At 42.0% G+C, this 20,140-nt stretch overlaps 5 protein-coding genes across 5 annotated transcripts; 4 read left to right on the top strand and 1 right to left on the bottom strand.

Moving 5' to 3' along the window:
• Positions 1-3,282: 3,282 nt before the first annotated feature.
• JR316_0012425 (Cell division cycle protein cdt2) lies at positions 3,283-4,155 on the top strand (the record flags this gene model as incomplete). Its single annotated transcript, XM_047898050.1, has 2 exons — positions 3,283-3,524; positions 3,576-4,155. The coding sequence occupies 2 exons, from the start codon at positions 3,283-3,285 to the stop codon at positions 4,153-4,155; spliced, it is 822 nt and encodes a 273-aa protein (XP_047742939.1).
• Positions 4,156-6,447: 2,292 nt separating this feature from the next.
• Positions 6,448-7,419, top strand: JR316_0012424 (uncharacterized protein; the record flags this gene model as incomplete). The annotated part of the gene is made up of 6 exons (XM_047898049.1): positions 6,448-6,508; positions 6,566-6,756; positions 6,847-6,891; positions 6,947-6,971; positions 7,062-7,249; positions 7,306-7,419. The coding sequence occupies 6 exons, from the start codon at positions 6,448-6,450 to the stop codon at positions 7,417-7,419; spliced, it is 624 nt and encodes a 207-aa protein (XP_047742938.1).
• A 4,901-nt stretch (positions 7,420-12,320) lies between these two features.
• On the top strand, positions 12,321-14,848 carry JR316_0012423 (uncharacterized protein; the record flags this gene model as incomplete). Its single annotated transcript, XM_047898048.1, has 4 exons — positions 12,321-12,494; positions 12,554-12,718; positions 12,787-12,939; positions 13,400-14,848. The coding sequence occupies 4 exons, from the start codon at positions 12,321-12,323 to the stop codon at positions 14,846-14,848; spliced, it is 1,941 nt and encodes a 646-aa protein (XP_047742937.1).
• Positions 14,849-15,622: 774 nt separating this feature from the next.
• Positions 15,623-17,340, bottom strand: JR316_0012422 (pre-mRNA-splicing factor prp46; the record flags this gene model as incomplete). The annotated part of the gene is made up of 7 exons (XM_047898047.1): positions 15,623-15,643; positions 15,709-15,878; positions 15,984-16,216; positions 16,273-16,532; positions 16,600-16,976; positions 17,038-17,174; positions 17,228-17,340. 7 exons carry the CDS (start codon positions 17,338-17,340, stop codon positions 15,623-15,625), a joined length of 1,311 nt encoding a protein of 436 aa, XP_047742936.1.
• Positions 17,341-17,684: 344 nt separating this feature from the next.
• JR316_0012421 (Transcription elongation factor S-II) lies at positions 17,685-19,184 on the top strand (the record flags this gene model as incomplete). The annotated part of the gene is made up of 9 exons (XM_047898046.1): positions 17,685-17,750; positions 17,813-17,872; positions 17,968-18,115; positions 18,169-18,339; positions 18,393-18,589; positions 18,646-18,771; positions 18,824-18,877; positions 18,927-18,937; positions 18,992-19,184. The coding sequence occupies 9 exons, from the start codon at positions 17,685-17,687 to the stop codon at positions 19,182-19,184; spliced, it is 1,026 nt and encodes a 341-aa protein (XP_047742935.1).
• Positions 19,185-20,140: the final 956 nt, after the last annotated feature.

Raw genomic sequence — 20,140 nt, 5'->3', positions numbered from 1 at the left:
TGTATGGTCCTGATATCATTGACGCAAACGTCTGGAGATCTGAACATGTAGTCAAGTCGACGCTTCACCGAGAGTGAGTAATTCTGTGTTAAACCAACTGCCGTCAGTGTTAGACAATGTATTGTCTATATACTAGCTTGAATAACATACATTTTTTTGCATCTATATACAATAATGTGAATGAGACTCCAACTTAAATTATCCACCGGGGCGGTGTCAAGTCAACTCGTCGAGCTGTAAACGACGAAATTCAGCTTCATAAAACTCTGGCAAGTCAGAAATGCGTCCGTTTCAACGATTTAGCAATGCAATGGTGCTCTAGGGAGTCTTTATATTCCTAGAAGCTGGGATTTTGCAATTTATTCCACAGATTTCAAAGGTAGAAACGACTTAACAAGGTCTCCATACTGGGAAACCGATAGCTCGGAGGCAGTATGAATTTGTGATGGTGATTACGCACCTGAGTTCTGACAAGCGAATTCGAGATTTAGAGCTTGCGGTTCTCGAACACCGTAATAGCACCTTCACCGCGAGTTCGGCACCGATGGTGGTTCGTTTCCTTAGTTCCACGCCAAGGGATCCGACAATAGCGTTCCTTTCATTCCAAAGGCCATACAAGTGAAGGCATTGATCGACACTTTATAATGCAATTTAACAATTGAAGTGAGTAGAGTAAAAAGGGACTTGACCGAAAGATAAAGCGTTTAACTCAAATTGAATTATTTCAAAGTTCTAGTCATAACATCCTTAATTAAGAGTGGGTAGCCTTTGCTTTACAGCAAGGCCATAGGTCCTGGGAACGCATCAAACCGAACATGTCTGCTGATGTAAGTGGGTGATTTTCGAGGCTCCTCGTGACTTGAGTAATTCACGGAATGTCTAGCTATTTTTCTGTAGTCATGCCATCCTACGACTATAAAATGTAAATCAGTAAACCATTGCTATGGAACGAGGGGACTTTTACATACCATTTGACCCACTTATCAAAACTTATAGCCGGACATAGATAGCTTCATTTACGAACATATATTATGTATACACGGATTAGTACACTGAACAGTCTCGGAGAACTCTTTGATTGGTGTCATGTTAGATTAATATTCAACACTTATGCAATATCTATCCACTCTACGACTTTACCCGATTGTTAATGGTATTTCTATGTTCGTCCACAGGATAACCACAGCAACATTTAGAACTCTGTAATTAGAAGGAGTCTAATCCTCACAACATATACACATTACATTATTGAGAACTAATTAGTCATATGAAACACGACGCAAATATTCTATGCGAATGACAACAGAATCTATTGTAAATGACGGACTAATATAAAACAGAGTACTTTAACGCCAACCAACTTGAAAGCAACACCGCTCGTTTCCACTTGTGACAGCTAAACAATGTTCACCGCAATCGAAGAAACTTTCGCAAAAGATCAAAGGAACACCAATAACTTGATTACGTTTGAAACGTATCCATTCCCTTCAAAGCTAATAGAAATTGCTTAGTAAGTTCGAGCTTTACAAATTACGGATTGACTGAAAACTTCGAAATCGTCTAGCCCTCTAGATACAAGAGGCTTTATAGTACCGCCTACCTTATTAAAGGCTTACTCTAAGAGCCATGAAAAATTTCTAATGCCTAAATGCTTCCATGGAATGGAAACGAGTATCATCGTCTTTAAAAAGTCAATGCTGATCGAGTATACCTCCTCAAAAAACTCCTACTACTAGTGTCATCTTAATTTCGCCAGTGCCGAGAGGTTATAGGTTGATTATTGGTCCAGGTGGTCAAGAGTACTTGGTGCCTTGCCATCTGGTTGAAGACATAAATCGTTTTTTTTTTTTTTTTTTTTTTTTTTTTTTTTTTTTTTGTTTTTTGAATCCTATGAACATAAAAAAAGGATGGGTTTAGAAAGAACAATGGCATCGGTACTATATGCTCATCTTGTCCTGTGTCTATTGTACTGACTTTCGCGTTTGAAAAGGAAGAAAACACATATGGAGACCGCCGCATCCCATAAAGGAGGTACATTTACTTCTCCCACCAAACCTTCTGTAAGCATCCGCTTTTCTATACAATTTTTAAAATTGGATGGCGTAGAATCAGGAGCCATGTATTCCATGGGTAGCAGAACGTGTAACGTATTTGTAAGAGACGCAAGAGAGCTTGCCCTGTTCGGTAGCAAGTCACTGTCGTGAGTTATCAACTCGCGATTTCCATAAACAGTGAAGATGTACATATTTAGCAATGTGTGTTTATGACTCGAAGGATTCGTTGTCGATCGTTTTACTTGTAGTGGAAATAATCACAGGGTTACATCTTATCTCGTGAATTATCGGTCGTGCTGACTGTCATATATCTGTCATCGAACCTGTTAAGCATAATCATCATGACTAATGACTGATCCTGGATGATCCTTCTTCTCCGGGTAATTGGATGAACAATTTCTGTGTGTCGTTCTTGTCGACCCTATATGATGCTATTTTCTCGAACCATTTCAGTTATAAAGGTTCGTGGTTCAATTTATCGTTCATCTAATCATGTCAGACCCTGATATGTGTAGAAAAGGTATCCCTGTCGATACCGATAAAGGATACAGCGCGTCGACCTTTCACCGCATTGGTCAGTTCCAACGTCTTCTGCATCCTGTTATAAATGGAATCAGTTGTAGAGGTGTAGTATTTCTATTGAATGAACATTTAACATTCTGCTAATTTTTATTTTATTTATGTATCAGCCTCTATGATTCCTTTTTTAAATTCGTTCATATCTTCAAATATATTTGATACACTCAACTGTGTTGATTACCAGTGCGGCTTGCGTGATAGACAATCCGTTTGTTCGTATTCAAATGGTATGTATAGTACAACGCTCATCAAAGCGTATAATTCGAACTTGTTTGTAGAATCTAAAGCTAGTGGCAAGTCCTTTCTTGCGATAGGCACTTGCCAGGGATCCATCAAGGTCGTTGACGCACGACGGAGGTGTTTATGGGAACGTGGTGCGTTTAATTCTCTCTGGTCACAGCACTTCTATGTCGGTTTTTATTTTTCGTATTCCTTCCCTCGCGTAGAACCTAGGGGACGGCAAGTTATACGTCATCGGTCCTACATAAGCGATTTGAAATGGAAGAGGGATGATACATCGTTATTGGTTGGTACGTCTACTCATTCAAGGTACGTGGGAGACGATCATCCCGGTGCATTTGTCGTAAACGTCGAAGATCGAGTTATAACGCATTGGTTACACGGACATATCGAGCCGGTTAAATGTGTCATGTGGCATCCTATGAGCGAGTCGCTTGTGTACACCGGAGGTAGAGATGGTGCTATATCCCTTTGGGATTTACGGATGAATCCATCAGTTCGTTTATCTTCGGGGTCGACTGGTCTTAGGTCTGTCGCTACTATCGTTCATGCCCATCAGGTTGTAGGATCTTCTCCGGAACCCACCATTACGGGGCTCGTGTTGCAAGACACTGCCACTTATAATGTAATAAGTAGTTGTTCCGCGAATGGGTGAGTGTTTTATCAGACGATAGAAAAGTGTGTCTCATTGTCTTTTGGTAGTTTTCTTCGATTATGGGATCTCAGATCGACTAATACCTACCTCTCGTGCTCTAGTTTGGACCCGACCGTCTACAACCATCGCCAGTCTAGGGGTATTGTGTCGCTGGTATCGGGGGTCAAGGAATCGGACGGTACTATATTCGGACTTGGCACCGATGCAAGGATATATGTGTATTGTGTGTTGGATCTAAACGTCTACAGTAGCCAAAACCCATGCGACAGTCTCTGGGGGAGTCCATCATTTTATGTGAAATCGTCACTCTCACCGTGTGGTCGATGGTTGGCATACGGAGGAGGGCCTCACAACGGGGATGCTTTCATTTTCAGTGTTGCACGCGACACTCGATTAGATGTCGGACCCATCCACGCTGTGAGGTTGAGGGGGGGTTCGTCTAGCTCGTGTGGAGTGGACTGGTCCAGCGATTCATTGGCTGTCTGTGCGGAAGCTGGAAGGGTCCGTATATGGCGGTCCGACCCCGGGAAGCGGAGAGAATGTGAGATACAACCTGATATCAACAAAAATAAATGGAGTTGGGCTACGACTATTTCACAAAAACATGGTTATTATAATCGGATATAGGGTATGATATATGTAATTAGATATTAGATTGCGATGAATATCGGTCAGGTCATGGAATTATTAATAATAAAGTGGTACCATATTTCACGCAGGTCGGTTGGGTCCATTGCGGGTAGTTATCATTGCTGTTGGTAATCGAATGAAGGTTTAACCAAGGTTCATATTTCCGACATAAGTCAATACCAGTATAATGCAAAGTGACTGTAGCATGGTTCTGGTACAGAGCATAGGGGTATCGGTGCATGAGTAATCGATATACAGGTAAAGTATTGTTTGTTCACTGGTGCTCTACAGTAGAAACATACATGCATTTATATTTTGTGGCTACATCAGTGACTTATCAGTATTTAGTAATCTAATCGGACAAAGGAGATCGAATAGCCGACCTTTATCTGACTATGTAATAAACCTGTCACGTGAGCATACTGACTCGCCAACGCGTACCCTATTCATCAGATTCGTGTTCTAATATTGTATACTCGTTGATATTTGATTAACATTTTCTTTCATCATGGATACATATGAACCTCTGGTACTGGATATATAACGAGTATATACAGACTATACACAAATGACTGCATAGGAACTTTATTTAAACAGAATATTAATTTAACAAAAGATGTTTAAATATAAATATATTTTACTTACGGTACAATCCATGTCATGTTCTGTTCTTTTCCATCTGAGTCGAGAGGTTTTATGTGCAGAAGAAGTGTACACTGGAGCCCCAATCAGGTATAGTAAATGACAAGTAATGTTATAAACTTACGTGCATGGCTTGGTGACATTTAACAATCCCATAGATACATCTGCCTTGACCGTCAATATAAAAAATTTTTACACCGATCTACAAAAATTGTTAGTATAGATAATTCATAAAATAGATGTTTAACTAACAGGAAAGGATCCAGCGTCCTGATGAGTTTCATTTGCATTTGGAATGGATGAAGAAGTGTTCATACTGTAGTACGTATTGTATGATAGAAACGAGTAGCAGAAGATATCGGTAATGATTAGGCTGCTAAAAGGGTATATTTATACAGGATACAGCTGCTATGCCCTATACCCTGATGCCCGTAACCCTCTACCCTAAATCTTAACGATTTCTATTCGAATTTCTATTATTCTCATATGTAACTTAGTTTTAACTATTATTAGATCAATATTCTTCAGATCGAACTAGACCTGTCAGCCCACCCCACCCCTGCAGTGAAAGTCCTTGTCGTAAAACAAGCTCTCAAATTTTGCTTTATCTAATTGAATACATATATATTACTCATTCAATACAGTTCCAGCTTTACGTATATTTATTAATCATTTGATACAGCCCTAGCTTTACGTGTACTTACTATTCATTCAATACAGCACAGACTTACGTGTCCTTACGTGTATTTCTTACTCATTCAATATAGCACTGGCTTTACGTATAAAAATGTATAATACTAAATTAGTAAGTTTCTCTTGATATTGGTTATGCACTAACTCAAATGGAATAGAACAAGTATATATATATATATAACTAATGTTAGCAGTCAATTCTATTATATGTACGTTCTATTTATATGATTGATTTTTATCAAATCTATCAAATATACGGTCCAACTTCTACGGAATTAGCATGTTTTTGAAACAAGTATACAAAAGTTGTTTCATCATCATTTAGAATCTAACTGCATTTAAATTGTTTTTTTGTGGTCTAGCGGCCAACATACCTATCTAGCCGGTGTCTAGCATTTTAATTTCCGTAACCCTGCATAATGTATACTAATTTGGCAATAGTGTGATGTAACCTAAAGCAATATATTGTATTAATACAATGACAGTGGCGTTGATAGCACATATTGTATTAATACAATGATAGTGGCGTTGATAACACAGTATATTGTATTAATGCAATGGCAGTGGCGTTGATAGTACAGGACTATAGTAATGGAAGCAATTAAAGAAAACTAAAACAGTATTAGTAACATAGCAACAGTGATATTGATGATGATAGATTTGATAATAGTATCAATACTATAGTGATATATTAATAGAAGTATTCAAATGACATCGGCATATTACTAATTGCACTAATTGTATAGCAACAAATGCATTGAAAATTAGTCATTTTATTAAATGGTGAAAAAATGACACCATTTTATTAAACAGTGAGAAAATGGCGCCATTTTGTTATATTATATTAGTAATCTACTCTTGAGCTTGTCCTATTTAAAGCGTAAATTGCAATAACAAAGTTTTATTGCATCACATTCAAATCGTGTTTGTCGTTTATTAGTCCTTCTTGTCATTATGGACTTTCTCAATTTGAATCAATATTCGGAACTTCTTCCGCCATTTGATATAATATCAAGTAAGCAATTATATTATTTATATCTAAACATATTATACTTAAATCTAATTCATTTAGAATCTTTTGGCTATCTATTAAAAGACATCAATGCCGAAATCGAAACTGCCTTCATTATGAAATATGTTCCAATCAACCAACGTTGGACTGAGCTTGACACTTTAGGTGTCTGGAACAACCAGATCAAATGGAGGCGATATCAGCATAAATGTCTTATTGACCCATGGCATTATACTTTACGCAATTTTAGCGTATGTATTACATGTCATGCTAAAGAAGCAATATTTTCTGTATTTCCTTATGGATCTGATAGATTTCCTGGATACGGCACAATTGTCCAGGAATTTGTAGAATTTGGTTATAAAGAATATGCTATATATGCTTTAGTAAGTCATTTTACACTATATACTAATATTTTTATATTTATTTTTGCTATTTTAGGATGCTAATTCAGAGCTGATTGAAGGTTATTGTATTGAACCAATTACCAACGACATTTACTGGCCAACAAACGACGTATTTGTTGTTTCTGTTAGCTCTATTAGTTTTGTGGCAGCATATTACTTGCTAGAACCAATTCTAAGCAGCAAGTATGTGGTATATGTTGCACTTGTATCCCGTTTCATCGACAAAACAGACTGGAAGAAATTTTTGGAGTTTTTCAATATCAAGGATTCCGAGGATATTTACAAGCACATGACCACTATCCATATTTGTATGAACCAGTTTGAACGGGAAACAATGGTACGAAATTTATTATACTTTTATATGTCCTATTAATAAATATTTATTTTTTATAGAATCGACCTCTTTTGGTAGAGTGGCACAAATTGCAGTCAACCGCAGAATTTGTTTGGAAAATATTATATATTAAATATATGGATCACAAATTTGGTTATGATGCTGAAATATAATCTTTAGTATATAAATTATACATATACATAATTTTACTTTTTTTTTCTTTTTGACCAGAAATAATACAGAAACAAGCAAAAACAAATAAGTATTAAAAATTGATTATTTTGCAATGCAAACAATACAATTAAAAACAAAGAAAAAAAGTAGCACGTTGGTGCATTGTGTTTCACATACAAATATATTAAGTGATGTTGCGTGCTTAAGGAGAAGTCTTACAAAAATATATTATCTTGGCTATAAAAAGCCATAAGCCCTAAGAAGCTCTCTTAGAGGCTTGTCCGGATTCTGAAAGATTTTAGGCCAAAAATTTGGCATTTTATTTTCCATTTTTTATGGATTTGATAGCATTGCAGGCTAACCATTGTCTGGATCTGATGGATTTGATACTAAAACTGCAAATTATTAGGACATTTTCCAGTATTAAAGAATATTTGTACATTCTAAAATTCAGTTTAAATAGAAAAAATAAAATACAAAATCCATTAAATATGCCCAAATGCCTGGACTCGTAAGTTCAGGTTTAGAATGTTAGCATATTGTACAAAAAAGAAAATTCGGACATGTCTCAACTGGCCTAGATTGCTCTAGCCAAGTGCTGTCACCACAGTGCAGTGCAGTGACAGTGCAGCATAATTTTTAGCAGTGTGACACGCTTCACAGTTATCACAGTTTACTGTGAAGTACTGTGAAGTGACCAATGACGTCACACATAATCACGCAGTTCCTTGCCCACATACATAGCGTTTGTTACAGAAGATGGCTATGTCCAGTACTATTGTCTGATGTTTTATTACCTACAATTCAGAATTTATTTCTGAACATTATATCCCCTTGTTAGACAGTGACCAACCCATAAGTGTAGAAGAAAAACTGTTATCATGTAATGGATCCGACAAGATCCAAACAAGATTATGAGATTCTAGTAGAAAGTGTGATAAGATTAGATATACTCTGCAGATAAGATTAGATACAAAAACCAGTGTTTGTACTTAATAAATAAAACCATTTCGTAACACCTAAGCAACACTCTCAAGTCTCATTGTGAAAGCATAGACACATTGCTACATGTTTTTATTCACTTTTAAGTATAATATTGTATTCTTGCCACCCAGACTGAGATGTTTCTTTCCGATTGCAGAAAGTTTTATCGAAATTGCACATTTTTGAGGACAAAAATCTATTTAAGCTTTTATCAAGCTTGTGTAGGTTACTTAAAAAGTAACCTAGAAGAGAATTTTTGTTTCCAATTGTAATAGTCCTTCATTTTAAGGCCATACTAAATCATAATGTTGAACAGAAAGAAAGGGCAGGAATTGCATAAATGTCCTCGTAACCATGGCTTGACAAAATAACATAAATTTACGGCACACTGTGCACAGCCTTCACAGTGACTGTGGTACGCTGTGCAGTATATCGGAGTGTGAAAAATCACAGTGCAGTCCTGTCCTGTGGCGGCAGCACTACTCTAGTCTTACAAAAAGAAGTTAAGATAAAGCATGTTTTTAAAAAAAAAACGCAGTGCAAGGCGAAGTTGTGTTGGAGAAGTAATATTGGCAAGGGATAGTTTAGGTCTGTTTGGTTTTGCAGATTTGAGGGCCAAAATTGGCAAAATTCCAGACAAGCTCTTAGGAAAGTTTCCCGGAGCCTGAAGCTGTCTTGTCGGTAGCAGCTAGAAATGAAAATAAGCCATTAAAATAAATCAACGGTCAAACCAAACATCTGGTCAATGATAGTATTGGTATTGGTATTATTGCCTTAGCAAAGCCCAGAGTCCAGGCCTGCCCGTCAGGGCCATTGCGAGGAATTCATACATTCACCGTGGCGGCTGGATGATCTATTTTTAAAACAATAACTGGTTCTATTTATACCTCGCGTAGGGTCTTTTGGGAATCTGGGACCCATCCTGTTTGAAAGGACTTGTATGCAAATGGAAAGATGTCATTGATTGCCTGAGGGATTGCTGAGCCATGAATGGATTCCATACGATGCAGGGCACAAGACCATTCGGATCGATTAGTAGAGAACTTTCTTGACCTTGTCATGCACCTGTCCAAACTGAATCCTGATCCGATTAATTAAACATTCAGCTACATGAAAGCCAGCAGATAAAGCTGCACTGAGACCGTTCAACGTTGCTTCAAAGATGAACGATATAAATACGTCGCATACCCACTCCACCCCATTGTTCAAATCACAAAAGTATCGAATAGATGCGAGGAGGCGCTTCGACTTCGCGTCGACATTGCAGCCAAACTTGTTTCTTCTACTTCCCTGTCCCCACAAACGCCAAGTCCGGGTCAATACTCCAAGTGGATCATCGATTCCTGGTCTAACTCACCGGAACCTCTGCGCCACATTCGGCACGACCGCGGCATCTTCGATCTTTTCCCTCTTTTAGTCTATTGCATTTCACCAAGGAAAGGAAGCAAGCCGCAGACTTTGGCGCCATTAGGACTGTGTGTGCACTGCATCCAGGAGCGGTCGTGAACAGTTTATTTATACCTCCGAAATGTTCCTTTGCAAATCATACCTGGTCTTTGGTAGAAAATGGTCAAAATGGTTAGTCCGGATTCCATACGACGTGCCTCATGCCTAGCAACAGTCTATAGACCGCCTTAAGGCTGAACGTCATGTCTCATGGACGATGATGCAAGACATCCGGTGACGATAATTTAGCGTACTAGCCAGAGACGGTTCCGTAGATGTGGTCGTTGATAACTATCCTGTCTCGTTTCTTTCTTATCATAGTTTGATCAATAGTCAGAAAACAGAAATAAAGGGCAGAAAATTGCGGCGTTTATCAAAAGAGAGGATAGTTGGTAAAATCTAATGAACCGGGGGTTGAGATTTTACTACTAACGACGATAAGGTATCGGAGAGATATGGCACCGAGCTCTTATCGAAGTCGTGTGCATCTAGGCTCGTTCATTTGTCCCCTGGGCTTTCCTTTCGTGCTCATTTCATAGCTGCTTATTTCCGATTAGCAATCATATTTTCAGGTCGCTATATTCTGTGGGGTTCCTTGTGCAAGATAAGGTTTTAAGTGGCAATCAGAATCTACAAAAGGGCGATATCGTCGCTTCAAGTCTGACTCAGAAACAAAAAAATTCCCGGGCATGGTCCCCGGATCTCCGTTTTCATACCTTCAACACGTTTTAAAATACGTCAAAGTCTTAGAATATAGTCCCGGGGTCTGAGCGTCGCTCTCCAGTGCCCTGCAAAAATCTCGTGAGAAGCCAGGCTTGATATATCTAGGCACGAATTCTTATCGTGGAAGTTTGAAGTGGCATCTGCAAGTTTATAACGCGTATCGTCTATCCTGACGCCAGATCATCCCTTAGCCTCTTTGAGAATGACTTTACAAAATGATTTGAGTCAACGGCCAGAAATATTCCGAAGTTCAATCGGATGTATCGGATAGTCATTGCTACTACGGGGTTTCGGGAAATTAAAATGTAACTGGTGGAAGATTCCGATTCAGTACGCTGGCTGCTGATACTAAATAAGCATCGTGACTGTATTCTGGGAGTTAACAGAATAACTATGTCATATGATGCAATCCAAATTACTTACCTTGAGAAGTATGACTTGGGAAACGCTACGACGCGTTTCTCATTATAATACGCAGCGTGGAAGCTTATAGAAAGGAGTATCGTTCCTGTCTAACAACAACGTTTTTCGGGCAGATAAAGCCTAAACAACTTGATGAGAAACTGTCCCAATCGATAGCTCGGAATCGATGCAACATATACCTGATCGTATTTGCGTACCAATCTTCAATCAATAACATCGTTCTAATAATCGCCAAGGCAGTGAGCAGTCGTGGATTCTTGAGCAAAATGTTAAGGGCTTGCATCCCAGGGAGGCTTCTTTAGCACAAGGAAACATTGTCAAACGAAGGATCGCGGCTTCCCCGAAGCGTTAACTTGTGCTGGGCCTGCGCACCCAGGAATTTGGGACATCTTCCGTGTGCAAACAGTAGCCTACTTTGTCAAACCACAGCGAAAAGATTGCAGGATTCGTCGAGATCTATGTGTAATCCTTTGACATTCTCACTCAGGTCTTGCAGCTGCGTGGTCTGCCATGTGACGCAACACTGAAATTGCCCTGATTTTTTATTCCAACTGGAATTGGATTTGAAGTTGTCACGGGAAGGTGGACGGAAAGCAATGGACGTACCGAAATTGAGATGCAAAACTACCAATGAAGACTAATTATCACTGTTCTCCCAAAGTTGCCTTTCAAAACAATGAGCCTTGGGGAACTGCCGACAGGGATGAAGAGAGGATTCAAGAAGGACGCCAAGAGGGGATTAGACCATAAGGGGAAGGCACGGCCACGTGCCCCTATAAGTCGTGGGTTGGTAAATGGCATGCCCAGGCTGAGTTCAGAATCCTGTTCCTTTTGGCAAAGGACACAACCTGCAAAAACAAGTATCGTCCCTGTCGACGCCGTCTTAACTGACTGCCGTCGCAGATTCGGATTTTCTGTCTCTGTACTCTTTTTTTTCACTCTCTGGATTGCAAGATCTGGGTGTTGGAGGTTGGACCCCGCCTTGGCTTTATTGACTGGTCAACAGACAGATAAACCAGTTCTAGATTGCTCAGAGTCCATCGTCAAAGAGTTACTGGCTTGTATTCTCGGAGAAAATATTGATTGACCAGGCAAGTTCTCCTTCTCATTATTTATATCGCCACAGACTGCTTCACAATCATTTATCGCCATCTTGTCATAATAGAAAGTCCGACCGAGTCCCATAAGGATCCACTTCCTCTCAAAGAAATCTTCTCCGACGCGTTCTCGTAGCTTCCATCCTTCCATCTCTCTCTCTTCATCCAAGTTGATCACTCATCTCTTATCGTCATCCCACCAAATACTGCACATTTCCTCTGCGATTATGGAGTTGGAGAACGAGAGCTACCTCTTCAAACCAGCACGCCCAGACCAGCAGGTTGCGGTACTGCTTCTTATTGAGAACTCACCAGCAATGTCACAACACTGGCCGTATCTTCGAGACACCTGTCTCGATACACTTGCTGCAAAACTAGAGCATGCAAATAATTCTGCGCTGGTATGGTTTCAATTTAATGACATAAGGTGTTTTCAGTTCGTAATCGCACCTCTCATCAGATAACAGTGTCGGTACTTGAGAGTTATCCTTGCCATAGTCCAAGCCCGAATCCTTCTCTCCCTCGACAGTGCCATGGCGGATTCCGCGAAGGAATTAACACCGTGCAATTTAACCCTATCCCGGAGAACTCGATTTCCGCTGGCCACATAAGCAGTTGCATCGACGTACGTTTGCCCCTATTTTATTTTCGGAGTTTTCTGCGTCAGATTTATTTATCAATAATTTCATTCAGACTCTTAATCAGCAAAATTTCCGTGTTTCACTTCCCGCACTGCATCTAATTATCGTCGCTGCTAACATGCCGTCCGATGACGACTATGGGGTCCCATGGGCTGGACATGGATATTCCTCTCCGTGGGTGTATCTTGCCAACGAAATGAGAGCGGTAGGTTGATGCCTTTTAGCATTTCAGAGAAGCATTACTAATTCGTGATTTGGTGACCTAGAAAAATATCCATTGCCACCTTGTCGTGAGTCCTCAAAATGATATGGGCTCGCTAACATTGTTATTCGAGGAGACAGTGAGTTTTGCTAGTATTCCGGCCATTTCTGTTCGAGGGCAGTCTGGTCATTGAAGCCTCAAAAGCTAAAAGATCCACATTATCAGCTTCGAATACAAGGCAACGCTGAAGAATACTTATACCCACCAATGGACCCAACAAAGGTGATGCTCAGACTCTCCGCGCGGCCAAATTATGACAGTGAGTCATCCTCATTCGAATTGCTGTGTGTACACCGCTGATTTCGGCCCCTTTCGGAAAAGGAACATCGAATTCATTTGTACGTAACTTTTACAACTCCGTAGGAGGATAGTGCTCTTGAAAGACTCATTAATATAATGCTAGGCCGGTGGACGAATAGGACTACCTCGAAGAAATTCGTACCCACTTCCCGATAACTTCTGTCGCGAGGTTTTCGATGAGGCGACCGGGGCACCTGTTTCTAACGAGCCCGATCAGCCTCAGAGTCTTGTGTCGCAATTACAGCAATATCATGGACTGACTAAAAAGAAAGTATACGGTACGAAGCCGACCCGCCAACCGTTCTTCCGAGATGAACGTGTCGAAAAGCACCGTCAACTTCCTGCTCCACTCATCATGCCTTTAGCTGTAATGAACTCTGTGCCTTCTCCAACTAGCGGTGGAAGGCCCCTTTCGCACTCTCGGATTGATCGTATGAATCGGGTAAGTCAGGCTAGCCCTACAGATATGCATCGACGCCAATACTCTGGTTGGCCACGGCGGGGGTCCCGCATGTCTACTCCTGAGGCCGACCATTCCTGGACCACCCCTCCATCTCACACTGACATGTCACCTGGTGGATCGTACACAACGTCTGATCTTTCTGCTACGGTAACCCCTATTGTACCCATTGACGATGTTTACGGTCACCAGTCTGCTCCCGTTACATTACCTTCCCCGCCGACTCATGTGATGCCCGGGACGGGTGTATATGGTGCAACAGGCAGAGCAGAGATGAACTGGTCCACCCCTCCGATGCAACCACCTCAAGGTCCGCAGCAGTATGTTAACCACTATACCCCTGGTTTGCCGTCCTATATCCCTGCAGAGATGCCTCATTATGGATATTCTGATAATAGCCAACCTTCCTACTCAGTTGAGCGAGTGACCGGCGCGATGGCAGCGCCTTCCGAACTCGCGAGGGCTTCAAATTTGGCGCCGCGTACGACCCATCCCCCAATGCCATTGTCCCCGCCCAATACTGTGCCTCCCCAAGGGCATCACGTTGCATCGGGCGCATCTCCATCGGCAATTCCCCCACTCCCCCAGCCTCCAGTCCACGCTCCCCCGCCACAACCATCTGGTCACGTCGAAAGAACCTCTCCTACAGTCGCAAATAACGTTCCCCGCCCAACCTCCTCCAACAAAAAAACGTTCGAAGATGAGAACGATGAACGCTTCAGTTTCAGTGAAGAGTTCGTAGTTGCGACAGCTCACCTGTTTAACACAGAGGTGCTCCCCTCTTACCCGGACTACCCAGGTAGCAGCTCGGGTTTGTTGTCACCCAGCGCCTCTGAGCAGATCCTTCCGCCGCCGCCTGTGCCACAGGCAGGTGAACTTTATGCATCGCGCGATCAGAGCTATGTTCATTCGCGGGCAAACTCTCGCTCGGGGGCGGCAGTCGCTTCTCATTCTCATGGTCATGTCAGGGCAACGCCCTATGTCCCAATGTCTTCATCTACCATCAACAACGATGCCTCGTTGTACGCATTAGGTGCCCCTCACTATGCCGCTCAGAACTACGGCTCCTCTCTTACAGGCTGGGCAGGCTAGTTTCAATGCACACAAAAAGGTCTTGAACAAAAAAGGTCAGATAAAATGTCGTGATGAAAAAAAAAAAAGAAACCTTCTTACAACCATCAGTATCTTTGACAATTAATGCTCATCAGCGGCAAGGACATTTTCTTTTTTCATGCTTTTGTTTTGTGACATAACTTTTTTTTTGCTTTCCCTCCCTCCGTTTATCTCTGTACTCTAAGGTTTTTTCGTTTTCGGTGTAAATTGATTTTCAGACTTTTGGAGTTCTTTGGTTTTTTTAGTCGAACAAATTTGTACAGTTTATGGTTTTCGGGGATTTTTTGTGTCGTTTTAATTTTGTTGAACAGAACCAGATCAAGTCGAACTCGTATATAGATACAAGTAGTCTTCTCAGTCGTTTCGAATTTCGCATTGCTTTCGGTCTTTAAGTTTCCGGATTATAGGTTCTTACTTGGTGTAACACATGCGCAACTGTCTCAATACCTCTACATAGTACCCAGCTTGTATATATACAACAACGATTCATTGGTCGATAACGGCATTCTTGGGGGTTGCTTCCGTAAAGGTACGTAACAAACGTGGTATTTGCGGCGGTTCACAGTGAAAAGGAGGAAAGGCTATATTCCGGCGTTCCAATGAGATGAGAGCTCGTAACAAAGCGGCTTCTTGCGAATGAAAAGTGATCATGCATAGCATCGCGGCAGAAAGCAGGATTTAATATGATGGCATGAATAGAATAGTACAAAATAGAGATAAGGCGAAAACGTCAAGAGCTGGGATGGTCGGCGATCATGTTTGCTCGGCGTAGATCTGCAATAGGAGCAAACTCAGTTAGTAGCAACTCCTCAGACAAAATGAATAGAATAGTGCATTACCTTGATAGTTTTATCAGCTCCGCCTGTGATCAAGCGAGTCCCAGTCTGATCGAAAGTCGAACAGAAAACGCCGGCTTCTGCTTCGAGGGATCCAGGCTGAGGAACATCTTCCATGTGTTGGAATGGTGTCCCAGTAGCATAATCCCACAGGGTCAGGGACCCGTTATCACCTATCAAACGGCGCAAAAGTGAGTAAAATTGTCACGTAGACCATAAAAATATAGATAAAAAGGCTGGCGATGGTGTAGATTTGTTTGATCAGGAAAGAACCATACCTCCCGAGAAAAAGACACCTTCCGCGTTGACAGACAACGTGTTGATGATGGCGTTATGTCCAGGGAAGTTGAATACGAAAGCGCCTTCAGGGCATTTCCATTTTTTGATGTTGTTTCCGCCCGCCGAGCCGGATGCAAAGGAATATTCTGTTGGATGAATAGCGAGGGCGCGAACGGACTTTTTATGATGCGTTAGGGTGGTCATTGTCTTTCCAGCGGCAAGATCCCATAATCTTTTGGGAAAAGATTAGCAAAATAGGTGGAAACAGTTCAGATATATGCAACCCACCTGATTGTAGAATCCATGCTTCCTGTGATTACTTGAGGATCAGAATCCTGGCATTTGACGTCCGCGACGGTGGCTGTGTGACCAGACAGAACATGGATCTGTGCTTTGGTTCTCATATCCCATACACGAGCAGACGCATCTCGACCAGCTGTGACGAGAACATCAAGCGTGGGATGTAATGAAAGCGAATACACGCCTGAAAGATGCCCATGGTAATGTCGAATGACTTTATTGGCTTCCAAATCCCAACATTTGACCATCTAGAGAAAATAGATACCTAATTAATCATTTCACGAGGCGCTTGAGGCATACCGAAGTGTTTCATACCTTATCTTCTCCGCACGAGAAGAGATACGGGTGCCGCGAAGACACTGCCAACCCTCGAACTGTTGAAATGTGACCAGTCAAAGACAACTTCAACTCCCCGCTTGCCAAATCCCAAATCTTAATGACACGATCCCCGGCACCTGTAGCAAACCACTTGTTTCCGGGTTCTACTGCAACACTACGCACCCAACCAAGATGTCCAGAAATGACACGAACTAGCTTCCAGGGAGCATGATATTCCGGTTTGATTGTGCGTGTTGTTTTATGAAGGGTGAGTGCTTGGGTAAGTTTAGAATTTGAAGAAAATGTAGATGGTTTGGCTTGAGGGGTGTTGTCTATCGTTGAAATGATACGAGAGGTGTTGCTGTCAATTGAATCTAGAAAACGAGTCTCGTGTTGTAGAAAGAATCGTGTTAAACTGAAACATTAGCTACTCACCGCCAGCCGTAATCATCTTTCTCTGCGATGGTGGGCGCGATGGTCCTACTGGTCCTTGCTGTGAAAGCAACGCTGGAGGGAGTTGCTTGTAGTCACGGTATTCATCGTGAATTTTGACGGCTAGTCGCACTCGAGAACTAGGGCAATCAATGTAAAAGCAGACTCTACACAGTAAGTATAAGGGGCTCACGTTGATTCGTCTTCAACCAGAATGTCACCCGACTCTGCCGCAAAAACGTCCCTCGTCCGTTTTGCATTCCGTCTATACAAAGACTCCAGTGGTGGAAGTGAAGCGGTTGCCATTCTTAAGGTAGGACGTCAGATTAAAAGGACCCCTGTCTGTTTGATCTCCGAGAGCTTGAGGATGTCCAGACGAGCAACGGACGACACGACGAGGAGAAAAAGCTATTCGATGCGGAAAGGCGAAGTAAGCTTCAACGAATGATGAGAATGTGTTTGTTCTTGTTTGTCAAAAGCTTCATGGGCCTCATGAATGCCACTGGGCGCATGGGTTCAATTGGTTGCCCAAGAACAATCGCGTCGCTGAGAGGCTGAGTGATATTTGCCCGCCATTCAAGCCCACGAGAAGGAAGGATACCGTCGTAGTCAATCGTAGCGTCGAACTAGAAATACCTGTAGCACACAAGATGTCGGATACTGTGATAGAACTCAAAAAAGCCGTGAAACAGTTGCAAACCGCTGTTAATGATCAGGTAAAGTTCTCTATGCTAAACCCTTCCATTTCGTTTTCACTGACCAATTTCATATTTTATAGGAGATAATAGCAATCTTGTCTACTCTGAAGCAAAAACAAATAACAGAAGTGATTCTAAGGGTGGGTGTTGCTCATTTGTTTTTTTACTCCCGTCTCCCACATCCCACATCCGGACTAGACCCCGATATGTTGACACTTTTTGATCTGTTTTTTAGGAGAGCAAGATTGGATTGGCGGTCGGTAAACTCAGACAACATGCTTCGAAACCCGTGGCCGATCTCGCCAAAGAGATTGTAAAGCATTGGAAAACAGCAGTAGAGAAGGCGAAGACCAAACCAGCCGGTTCTGCGAATGCTGCCGCAGGTGAGTCAGCCACTATATCTCGCCGCTCATCGAGCTTGCTGACCATGGCGTAGACAAAAAGACAACAAACAGCGCAACAACACCGGTCACACCCTCTGGTAACTCGGCGAATGCTGCAGTACGCACCGCGAAGGGAGACGGTGTCACTGGGAAAACGGGAGACAAGACAAGAGACAAGTGTGTGGAAATCATTTATGATGCTCTTGCCATCGATGCCACCGCCCGTGCGTTGTATACACCCTCACTGTCGAATGGTCACTAACAGGATGAATTACAGCCATTGAAACTGTATCCCAGAAAGCTCACGAAATCGAGAAATGTGTCTTGAACAACATGAAGGGCGTCACCCCGGAGTATAAAGCTAAAATTCGCTCTCTGTTCGTCAATCTCAAGGATAAGAGCAACCCAAGTCTTCGAGCCAGCATAGTGGAAGGCTCTCTTTCACCAGAGAAGTTTAGCAAGATGACTAGTCAAGTAAGCCACATCTTTGTGACTCTCGACGGTCACCTCATAATTGTCGGGTTCTTCAGGAAATGGCATCCGAGGAAAGAAAGGCCGCTGATGAACAGATCCAAAAAGACAATTTCTTCAAATCTCTGTCGGCCGCAGAGAAGCAGGCAGAGACGGATGCGTTCCAGTGTTCGAGGTGCAAGCAGGTCAGTTACAAACCTTTGTGGTGCCCTTTATCGCAACGCTGATGGCTTGTAGCGTAAATGTGTCTATCGTCAACAACAAACACGAAGTGCTGATGAACCAATGACAGTGCGTATCGTACCTTTTTGCTCTTCAATTATTGACAATATCTTTTCAGACTTTCGTCACGTATGTTCGCTTCGCCTTACCCGTTATTGATTACTTATCCTTCCTTCTACCTAGGTGCACCGTTTGCCAGAACAAGTATGTTTACACGCCCAATTCTACTAATTTCCAAGTTTTAACGTCATGTCTAGATGGAAATTTTCATAGGTTCCTCTCGGATTATTATTTATCTATTATATGCATTTCTCGTCCACCCTATGCCAGCATCCTCTCTACTCTTTTGAATCCGAAACCCAGCCGCGATCTCTAGGCCCTCACCATCCTCAATTGACCAGACATTCCTTGCCACTCCGTTTCCGTCATGTTAATCGTAAATTGTTGAATAATTCTAGTTTAGTTCGTTTCTCTTACCTACATATGCGACTCGTGTGTTTCACTCAGGCGACTGCCTGTCTTGTCATGACATCCTCCTTTCCTTTCTATGTTGTCCGCACCATCTCTTCTCAATGTCGATAGACAAATTCTGAATTATTTTCTGTTTTTTTTTTTTTTTTTGTGTTGTATGCCTCTTCTTTTCCCCCTCATTTTTTGCAATCAGGGCTTGTACAATAGCATATACCACGCAATGTCTATCTCACCCCGTTGCTTCGTGGTGGTCAAGCACTTCATGAATGCTTTCCCACATTAGGTAAAGGTGAGTTATCCTCTTGCAACTTCTGGCAACTTCTATGTAGTCCCGCCAAGTACGGCCTAAAAACTATCCTTGGTATTTATTCTTATCAAAATTTAAATGGTCAACCTGACTCACAAGCAACTGGTAGGCGCCTCACGCCTACCAGTTGCATGATTTGCAGCCTATGAAGACCTTAATGAAACGTTTAATTTCCACGTTCGTCAATCCTAGTGGCAGTGTCTTGGATAATAACTGCTGACCATCTCTCTCACCAGTACCACAACAGGCTCACGGCGACTTTGCAAGCGTTCAATAAGTCTCTACAAACCTACGCTGTCGGAATGAGCGCCTGCGCAGTCGAAGAGGATCACTGGATCGGGATTCATGGACGCTTCCCATAATCCAAAACGCGTCATCTTTTACAGGATGGAACGCAATCGTTTGTTCCATTGACTCGAATTCGTCTTGATTGCTACCTGTTATAATTGAGGTGTATAAAATGCCATCCAAGTTGCCCACGTATGCCCAAACTCCTGCTGTCCACCTCTAGGAATCATATCCCTTTAATCATATGTCATTCCCCCTCCCGCTTT

This window comes from Psilocybe cubensis, chromosome 12, assembly GCF_017499595.1.
Source record: "Psilocybe cubensis strain MGC-MH-2018 chromosome 12, whole genome shotgun sequence".
Taxonomy (NCBI): domain Eukaryota; kingdom Fungi; phylum Basidiomycota; class Agaricomycetes; order Agaricales; family Agrocybaceae; genus Psilocybe; species Psilocybe cubensis.
This window is presented reverse-complemented; position numbering and strand designations above follow the sequence as displayed.